General features: G+C 39.8%; 1 protein-coding gene across 4 annotated transcripts in view; it reads left to right on the plus strand.

Annotated features, from left to right (window-relative positions):
- LOC143430202 (filamin-A-like) overlaps window positions 1-7,687 on the plus strand; it is a 41,406-nt gene extending 33,719 nt beyond the window's left edge. For 3 of the 4 annotated variants that reach the window (XM_076906240.1, XM_076906242.1, XM_076906241.1), the window contains 7 exons: window positions 871-1,011; window positions 1,120-1,422; window positions 1,500-2,555; window positions 4,244-4,437; window positions 5,953-6,394; window positions 6,989-7,192; window positions 7,290-7,687. In XM_076906240.1, the coding sequence (XP_076762355.1) occupies window positions 871-1,011; window positions 1,120-1,422; window positions 1,500-2,555; window positions 4,244-4,437; window positions 5,953-6,394; window positions 6,989-7,192; window positions 7,290-7,474 (2,525 nt within the window). In that variant the 3' untranslated portion in view covers window positions 7,475-7,687. Of the gene's footprint in view, window positions 1-529; window positions 736-870; window positions 1,012-1,119; window positions 1,423-1,499; window positions 2,556-4,243; window positions 4,438-5,952; window positions 6,395-6,988; window positions 7,193-7,289 lie in introns of those variants that run through there. The other variant, XM_076906243.1, reaches the window with a different exon arrangement.
- The last annotated feature ends 2,966 nt before the right edge of the window (window positions 7,688-10,653 follow it).

The following is a 10,653-nucleotide window of genomic DNA, read 5'->3' on the forward strand; positions in this document are numbered from 1 at the left end:
CATGAAGTCCCACGAATTGAAAAGGATGATTTTGAAAATGAAATTAGGATAACAATAGTAACAAATTTAAAGGGGTGAGGAACACAATTTAATTCAGAATAGAAATTAGGACGAAGAGATTCATGAAGTCCCACGAATTGAAAGGGATGATCCTGAAAATTAAATTAGAATAACAACAGTAACAAATTTAAAGGGGTGAGGAACACAGTTTAATCAGAATAGAAAGGACGAAGAGATTCATGAAATACTTTTTCGTTACCTTTTCCAAAAAATAAAAATGGAAATCAGCTTTAAGTAGTACGAAGCATAATAATACGTACCTCTTCCTTTTTCTATCCGTACGTACATTGTCAGACACTCTGCGTTCTGAAAGTTTCTCAGCACATCCTTACAGGATGTCTCCCTGGCTTGTGAGAGTGTACTTGGAATCTCATCGATGAGAATTGTCCGTGTCGTTTTGTCAACGCCGGTGTAATGTTATTCGTATCAGCGAGTCGAGCGAATCGAGCCCTTTGGATATGGTCTGGGAGGAAGAGGAGGTCGAAACCACGTGGCAGGAGTTGTCGACCTTCTACAAATACAGATTGAAGAGCGTTACGTGCAGTCAGTACGATCGCGCTGAACGCGGCCCGATTTGTTACATCAGGATCGTTCCAGAGAGCGAGGAGACACCGCCAGGACTCGATTTCACGCCGTTAATTTTACAGAGTCTCTACTACGTGGAGTCGACAAAAGGTTTCAGTGTTTCAGGAATCATAATCACACTAGTTTATCCGTTCCACGTTAGGTGTCACGTTCCCACGTCCATTTTCATCTTGGCCACGTTCGTCACCTTGTCGCGCGTCTAACCGTTTTCATATTCTGTTTCAGCCGAAGTGAAGATGCCGAGCGGGAATGTGGATAAGCCAGTGATCGAGGACAACCGCGATGGCACAGTGTCTATTAGGTACGACCCTAGAGAGGAAGGGCAGCACGAGATCGCGGTGAAATTCAACGGTGAACACGTTCAAGGTTTGTAAAATTATTGTCAAAAATTGTATACAAAGAAATTATGCGCCCTGACTTTGTATACCAAACTCATTACAAGGAATAAGAATTTATGCATTTGTTATCGATCAGGTTCGCCGTTCAAATTCCATGTGGATTCTTTGGCAAGTGGCTACGTGACAGCATACGGGCCTGGTCTGATATATGGTGTGTGCGGTGAGCCTGGGAACTTTACCATTTCCACGAAGGGTGCGGGAGATCGTGGTCTCTCGTTAGCCGTCGAAGGTCCTAGCAAAGCTGAAATCTCTTGCCACGACAACAAAGATGGAACTGTTTCTGTTTCCTATTTACCAACTGCCCCAGGAGAGTACAAGATCACCGTCAAGTTTGGTGACAAACACATTCGTGGCAGCCCTTACGTCGCTAAAATCACAGGTACTAAAAGTAGAAACGCATAGAATTTAAAGCAGACTTATACGATTCTGGTATCTCTTATTGGTAACCGTTTCCAGGCGAGGGGCGTAAAAGGAATCACATCTCAGTGGGTTCGTCGAGCGAGGTCCAGCTACCTGGCAAAGTGTCCGATTCTGAGATGAGAGCTCTGAACGCGTCTATAACAGCGCCTAGCGGACTCGAGGAGCCCTGCTTCCTGAAGATGCTACCAAACGGCAACATGTGCGTTTCGTTCACACCTCGAGAGGCTGGCGAGCACACAGTCGCGGTTAAAAAGATGGGCAAACATATCCCGAATTCACCGTTCAAAATCGACGTGAAGGATCGCGAGGTTGGCGACGCGAAGAAGGTGAAGGTATCCGGGGCAGGCTTGAAGGAAGGCAAAACGCACGTGGAGAACACGTTCTCGATCGACACGAGGAACGCCGGGTTCGGTGGCCTCTCGCTGTCGATGGAGGGTCCAAGTAAAGCTGAGATCCAGTGCAAGGACAATGAAGACGGCACGCTGAACATCTCTTACAAGCCCACTGAACCGGGTTACTACATAATGAACCTGAAATTCGCTGACCACCACGTAGAGGGGTCGCCATTTACGGTGAAGGTCTCTGGAGAGGGTAGCAATCGTCAGAGGGAGAAGATCCAGAGGCAGAGAGAGGCAGTGCCCATCACAGAGGTTGGCAGTCAGTGCAAGCTGACCTTTAAGATACCTGGGATCACGTCGTTCGACCTTACCGCGACTGTCACTTCTCCTGGAGGTGTAACTGAGGATGCTGAGATCAAGGAAGTCGAGGATGGCCTGTACGCGGTCGCGTTCGTGCCCAAAGAGTTAGGCGTGCACACGGTCTCTGTTCGTTACAAGGAGATGCACATCCCTGGATCACCGTTCCAATTCACTGTTGGTCCTTTGAGGGACGGTGGAGCGCACAGGGTCCACGCTGGCGGTCCTGGATTGGAGAGAGGAGAGCAGGGTGAACCGTGCGAGTTTAATATCTGGACCAGAGAGGCTGGAGCTGGTACGCTGGCCGTATCCGTTGAGGGACCTAGCAAAGCACAAATCGACTTTAAAGATCGAAAGGATGGTAGCTGTTACGTCAGTTACGTCGTTTCCGAACCTGGTGAGTTTTTCGATTTATCTAGCGGTTAAGCGTTCGCTATAGGGTGTTTTAAACAGAATGAAACAATTGTTTATTGGACCGCGAAAATAAAGCGTCGTCGCGCAAGAAGTGCACCGGTATTGTTAGATAATGAATAATGAAATTTATGATGTATTAATTGCAACATAAATGCTCATAAAACAGTTTAACACGCGTGGGCCACTTAGACTGTCATTTCAGTCATGGATGGTTGCCAAGGTTGATATTTCATATTCTAGTCGGTCAGTCGCATCGAAAGTTATGTCGTCCATTTAAAATACTTAATCGTTCCGAGTCAGCCGCGCAGATATCAATGTTAATTAAAACGTTCCGTGGTTCGTGAACCTCTGCAGAGAAAAGGTGGAAATGATTCACGGGCATCAGAAGAGGAATCGATTCGAAGCTCGATGGAGGTAATAAATCTGATAAACCTCTCCTCGCGAAGACTAAGGGGATCCGAATAAATTTGTAATCGTATTTTACTGCATCAAATGCAAGATTTCTCACAATCGAGAATTGATTTTATTCGTCTCCTCGTTTCTTGGCAACTGAAGCGAAGATTCGAGTTATTACTGGCAGTGGAATTCTGATTTCCGATTCTTGGTTCTCAACTACTGAAAGTTCGATTGAGAGGCCGAAATCGCTATCTGGCTCAACGGACAAGTGTCGCTTAATACCATCTCGAGCTCGACGGATAGCCCAGACACGTATAACGGAATGAATGAACACCGATGAAGGACGGAGCACGTTCTCAGGGAACGACGAACAACGTGGCTCCCACCCCAGGTTTTCATCGGCTGTTCTCGGCTGGTCCAGAAATATCTTCGTCTATATTTGCGTCTAAGGTGGATTCATATTTTGGTGGCTAGCGTTGCTGGACGTGAATTAGCGTGGTCGTTATATTTGGGCGGTGTGCATCAAATAATGGGAGGAGACAGAAGGAGGAGCGAGAGAGACGAGGTGTACCAAAAGAGAGAAAGCGTGGACGTATCGAGATCAGAAGTTAGAATCAGGCCGAGGAAAATAGTGGTTCGCGATTTAGCTGCGCACAGTTCTCCACCTTCCTCGTTTTATCCTTCTTCGCGTTTACTTTGCTTCCCTTCCTCTCTCAATCATTTTCTTCCCTCATTTTTCTCCACTCCTTCGATTCTACTTGTTTTTCGTACCGTTTCTTTCTCGATCTCATCTTCCTCTCTCGTTCTCTTCTCTTTCTCGTCGTCTCTACCTCCTCGTTTCACTCTTTCTCTCTCCCAACTTCATTTAAATAACCCCTTCATCAAGCAAGCACGTTTAATCTTGCTTTCGACTTCAGTAAATAATCTTATCCCATTTTAGTGAACGTATACGATCAAACGTTCGTTCTTAATTCTCCATAGACCAGCGTCGACTTTCGAATACAGAAACAATGGGCACCTTTACTGCCACCACGCATATAGTCCTTTCAGGGAATGATCAGGATAGCTGCGAGAACGATGGTCAGTCTTCGTCATCGCATAATGGAATGACGATGTTTTTCATTATGTTTCTCGTACGAAGAATGAAAATGGCCAAACGTGGTCGAGCATTGAGCATATACAGTTGGATTTTAATTAAACTGGCGTATCTGTTTGAGAAATATACTAATCGATGGTACTAACTGGAAGGATTAATTTGTCGTTTGATATTTTCAGGCGAGTACAGGGTTGGAATTAAGTTCAACGACCAACATATCCCCGATTCCCCGCACAAGGTTTACATATCACCAGCGATGGGCGACGCTCATAAGCTCGAAGTGGCGCAATTTCCGGAATCAGGCGTGCAACCCGACAAACCAGCCACTTTCCTTGTTCGCAAAAATGGTGCCAAGGGTGAGCTCGACGCGAAGGTAATAATCATTCTCTCAACTTCTATACGTTCACAATTTATTGTAGATTCCATGTCTTCACGCAAATTACCAAATATTTTCTACAAATCCAAGTAAGAAAGTGGGACTTAAATTCGCATTTGTTTTCTTTGTTGAATGTTGTAACGCAGACTGTACGTTAGGTGTTTCATATATTTTTTGTGACTACTCGTAAACGATATTTTAATCGCTTTTACGTGCGATAAATGTCTCTGTTATTGTTTATTTAAGTGATGTTGATTTTTAGGAAATTTCTGTCGATAGAAGTACGCAACGTAAAAATGTCGACGAACGTTTGAAAGTTCTTTAGCTGGTGCTTTGGGAGACCTTCGTTTTTCTTAGAAACCTGCATCATTTTAATAACAAAATCCTTGCGAAAACCACGCGCTCTAAATAACTTCCTCTTGTGAAACGACGATGCCGCATCATGTTGCGTAGGTTTGCGACGCGAGCACGTAGACCAAACCGTTTTCCCTGCGCCTTCCATTCATATAAGCGAACACGTTTTACCTCGATTGTTTCGATTAGAAAATTCTTTGCAAATGATTGTTAGAATTTTAACAGACGCGAGGAACTATCGAAACTCCAAACCATTGTTTCACTCGAAGAGACAAACTTGTCCTTTTCGAGCATTTTCAGATCGCATATTTTGTTTGTTTCAAACATTGCAATCAACTGCATTAATTGTATTAAGTCGATGCAAAAGGAATATCAGTTCTTATATGGTTGAACTTTATCATTGAAACTTAAATCAATTTTAAAATAAATAATGCTAATATATATATAATAATATTTTTAATCAAAATAAAGAGAGGATTCTAAGGTTTAAGATGATGTATGTATTGACAATATTTATTAAAAAATTTATTTAAGTTTCAATGATAAAGTTTAGCCATATGAAAACTGACATTCCTTTTACATCGACCTAATAATTTAAAATATTCAAAACGTGTCACTGTAAATTACAGGAGAAAAAAAACATTGAACAAAAAGTAATAGATATAATTGATATATTATTTTATTAGAAAATTTATTCAAGTTTCAATGATAAAGATCAACCGTATGAAAACAGACATTCCTTTTGCATCGATCTAATAATTTAAAATATTCGAAACTTGCTGTAAAAATGACAGAGGAAAAGAAACTTTGAACAAAAAGTAATAGATATAATTGAAATATTATTTCATTCCAATCATTGGCAAATGACAATACTATCACTTCTTTATTTCCATCGTTCAAAATGTATCTACATGATAACATTAATTAAAACAAACGAATTTCATATTTCTTCTGCATTATAATTTAAAATATTCGAAACTTGCTGTAAATTGCAGAGGAAAAGAAACTTCGAAGAAAAAGTAATAGATATAATTGAAATATTATTTCATTCCAATCATTGGCAAATGACAATACTATCACTTCTTTATTTCCATCGTTCACAACTTGTTTACATGATAACATAAATTAAAACAAATAAATTTCATCTTTATTTTGCAGTGCGTGTCGCCTAGCGGAATTGAAGACGATTGTTTCATTCAGAACATCGACTCTGACACTTACTCCGTGCGATTCATGGCGCGTGAGAATGGTATCCACAACATCCATCTGAAGTTCAACGGTGTTCACATACCGGGTAGCCCGTATCGGGTGAAGGTCGGCAAAGTGGACGCCGATCCAGCCGCGTTGCACGCTTACGGTAACGGGCTGAAGGAGATTAAGACCGGGCAAAAGACAGACTTCATCATCGACACCTGTAACGCCGGAAGTGGCGCGTTGAGCGTAACCGTGGACGGCCCTAGCAAAGTTGCGATGGATTGCACGGAAATCGAAGAAGGCTACAAAGTCAGATACACGCCGTTGGTACCTGGCGATTATTACATAAGCATCAAATACAACGGATACCACATCGTCGGTTCACCATTCAAGGTTCCTTGTACTGGTTGGTATCTCTAATTACCTGTCCTCGTGATGTGGATAAATTGAAACAATTAAACGTGAATTCAGAATTGCGTGACGATTGAGAGAAGAACGAAAGCGTTTTATCGATTTAAGGACATCGCTGTATATGTTTCTTAGTTTTTAGATAATATCAATTATTTTTTTTAATATTAGTAGTTTTTTATATGAATTTATTCGAGATTTCCGTAAGTGTTTTATTGAGACGCAAATCACGTAGAAAGGATTGCTGCAACTTTGAATTAATTTACTGGTAATTTTCCTTCTAAATACTTCTTATATTGTCTATTCTATTATTATATTTTCATGGACATACTATTCTATGAATAGACAACTGAGCGATTTAATAGTCTGCTTAATCACGACGTGTTTAATACCCTTGAACATTTCTGTTACTCGTTTAATTAATATTTATAGATCTGATCTATCATTTCTAATACATCGTCACTAATACTGTAGAGCGTTAAGAGTGTGTCAGTGATATCGTTGCTCATTATCGTTCCAAACAAACGTTAACAAGTTTTTATTTATTTATAAGATATGGGAAATTAATAATGTTCGCATGTTAAATTCGTAGGTGCGGATCTAGCGGAGAGGGGCGCGCAGGAAACGAGTTCAATCGTGGTTGAAACCGTTCAGAAGATGTCGAAATCGAAACAGACCGGGCCAGTTTTACCTCTTTTCAAATCAGATGCCAGCAAGGTTACGAGCAAAGGAATGGGACTGAAAAAAGCATACATGGGCAAACAAAATCAGTTTACTGTAAACGCTAGTGACGCTGGTAATGTATCAGTTAATTGAGTGATCGATATAATCTCTGTAATTTATTCTGTTCATCGATTAGTTGAAAATTCTTATCGTCTCTCTTCTGTTCGTAGGTAACAATATTCTATATGTTGGTGTTTACGGACCTAAAGGACCATGTGACGAAGTGTTTGTGAAGCATACAGGCCGCAATAATTACAATGTGAGCTACTTGGTTCGCGAGAGAGGAGAATACATTGTTATCGTTAAATGGGGCGACGATCATATTCCTGGGTCACCATACAAAGTTGATGTATAAATAAGAGTGTTTCGAAAGAGAAGAACAAAACTGAAAGAAAGATTCCAACGAAACTTTGCGACAATTTCTGCTTTGTACCGTGGCCAGACTCTCCTATATTGATTGTTCCATATCATAGAATTTCGATGATTACCCGTTAAAGTACTTATCTACTTTAAGGAGTAGAATAGTAACGCGTACTATAGGCATAGTAAAGCCCCCGATATATAAGGATCTTCAAATGTTAACGTTAGTTCGTCTTCCTATGCCTGGAAAATCATTTTTCATGAAGTTTAACAAGTGAAAACTTTTACCAAGTATATTAACTTCGAATAGTTAATATATTTCCTCCGAATATAAATTTCTCTAGCACTTCCATCTTTGTTCAGAATTTTACAACATTAACAAGTGTACAGGGCCGATCTCGACGACCGCGAAGTGTCGTCACCACGAATCTTTTTTACTCTTTTGACGGGTGTTGACGCCGCGTTGACATGTTCAGTTTTAAAATTGTTTTAATCGTCCATCCGTCGCCAGAAATATGCAATTGGCAAAGTGCAACGTACGCGAAATTGAACGTTCACGAGCAAAGTTTAAGTGTCTGGATACTTTTAAGCGATAGTGTGCATTGATATAATTCTTAATCGTTTGAATGCTTTGTAATAGATGTAGAAAGATTTGAACGTTTCAGGTACTTGGTTGTAGTACGAGTAAAGTTTCGTCACAGAGCAGAACTTCAAACGTATTTAAGGTCGAAATTGGTGGAGTAGCGCGAAACTAGTTTCTTCGATCGATTTGATCAATTTTACAGCATTATTGAAGGGGTCGAACAATTATCGAGCGAGTGAAGTATCAAAATATTAATCGAACGTGCCAAATAACTGCGAGTCCTTTCTGAATAGAACTTGTGTCACCCTCATCAGTCGTTATTCGCGAAACAACTATAAAACTAGCTCAATTAGTTAAAAATAGGAGAAAAGTGTTTGACATGATTAATTATTGCTACAATATATAGTGTGTACGTATGTAGCTCCGTTTTCGCCTTTAAATAATGTTGGTATTATTCATCGAATGGAATGAGTGATAAACGACAGCGAAAATGACACGGGACACGTTATACCAAGACGGTGAATAAGAGTCAATTATTTGAAAATGAAAATGAAAAAGAAGAACACCGATTGTGCCTTACATTTTAGTTCGAGATACTCGTTTCAATCTCTCTAGTGCGTTTCACTATTTTAATGTAATTGTATCGAACAAAAATGCAGGCTATAAAAGTATCAATTGTTATAAATTATATAAAAACCGGAAATAAAATGATATGTTTATTAAATAATCCTTCAAATTGCTTTCCAAATGTACAGTGTCATCTCTTAATTAGGTCTACGTGCAGAAATCTACAGCGTTCTACTTTCAACGAAATTCACCTTAAGAAAGGTAAGTTTTTTTTAAACAATATTATAAATAATTCTTAGAGAAAGTTTGTAAACGCTATCCAATTTAATAGTTGCATCGACTGTTTCGTGATAGAAACTAGCAATTGTTTCACGATAGTAAGAGAAGTAAAAACATTTTTTAGGTTTTAACATCGAGAATCATACAAAATACATTGTCGAAGTCTACGGTGCGCGCGAAACGAACATGAATGGTCGGCTGATTCTTGTTAAGTTTTACGTTCACAACAGGAAGTACACCATACATAACTTGTCATCGTTAAGTGTACCCCACCTGTTAACCACGGATAACGATGCAGGTGCCTCTAATTGTACGAGTTGAACAAGTTGTAAAACCACGCTTGTATTTGTCTGATTCTTACAATACGTACTACGTTTTTTTTTTTTAACATTATTTAACTATTTCTTCCAGAGGAGTGAAGAGTACGAAGGAGCTTGTGCAGTCGAAGAAATATAATCGTGGCAGTTGCATGACAGAGAATTTTGTTGAATGTACAATATAGCTAAGTTTAACTTTGTTTAAGTTCAAGTTAAGTTGTTTAAGTTAAAATAATAATTTGTTCATTTAACATTATTAACAGTAGAACTACATTTTAGATCCTGAAGCCTCGTTGGTCAACGAACAGTTAATATCGAAATTCTAGAGCCTTGAAACATCATGCAGCATCCTAAATAGGGATTCCTCTGATCCCTATTCCTCTGATATGAAAAATAATATTAGTAATAAGTTTTTTTCGTTCTTTGATCGTTCGTTCTATATCCTTGCTACTTGAAGTTAAATAGATCTTAAATATCAGCTTCGAGTGATATTGTATTTAATATTTATTTTATTACCAACATTACAAAAAAAAACATTTCTTTTTATAACAGAGAACACATAAACCCCACAAGAATATTACAGTTTAAGGAAGCTATATTTTCTCAACTACTTTGGTATCTAATTAGTTCAAGGCAATAAACCCTTGGCTACGATAAAAATTAAACAAACCTAGAGATTCGAAATCAGAAACTCCATGAATATTAAACAACATTAAAGATCGTAATACATTTCCACTTTACTACCTCAATTTTTAGAAACAGTAATAGATACCAACGAAAAGGGGTGAAACATTACCCTCCAAGTCTTACACGACCAACGACCCTCGCATTTCTCTTTCACGATCTTCATCCAGACACGTTTCGTAACCTACCAGAACGTATCAAAAACCGCTGTTTACCACTTACAATCTATACCAGCCAATAAAGTGTTACACGACCAACGACCCTCGCATTTCTCTTTCACGATCTTCATCCAGACACGTTTCGTAACCTACCAGAACGTATCAAAAACCGCTGTTTACCACTTACAATCTATACCAGCCAATAAAGTGTTACACGACCAACGACCCTCGCATTTCTCTTTCACGATCTTCATCCAGACACGTTTCGTAACCTACCAGAACGTATCAAAAACCACTGTTTACCGATGACAATTTATACCAGCCAATAAAGGTTCATTAAAACCGTGCGGACCAGTTCAGAGTACGAGTGTGTGCACAGTGCACGCGGATGAAAAAGAAACGGTATTATCCAAGCTGTCTATCCTCGAAGTCACAGATGGAAATAGAGAGAGAAAGAGAGAGAGAGAGAGAGAGAAGAGGAGAGAGGGAGCCAAGGAAAAAGCCGTGAGAATGTCTTTCTCCCCTCTGGCTGGCCTGATCCGATCGGCGGCGGCGAAGTAATCGGAGGTCGTAGGTGGGTAAACGG

Source organism: Xylocopa sonorina, chromosome 13, assembly GCF_050948175.1.
Source record: "Xylocopa sonorina isolate GNS202 chromosome 13, iyXylSono1_principal, whole genome shotgun sequence".
In the NCBI taxonomy this organism is placed as follows: Eukaryota; Metazoa; Arthropoda; class Insecta; order Hymenoptera; family Apidae; genus Xylocopa; species Xylocopa sonorina.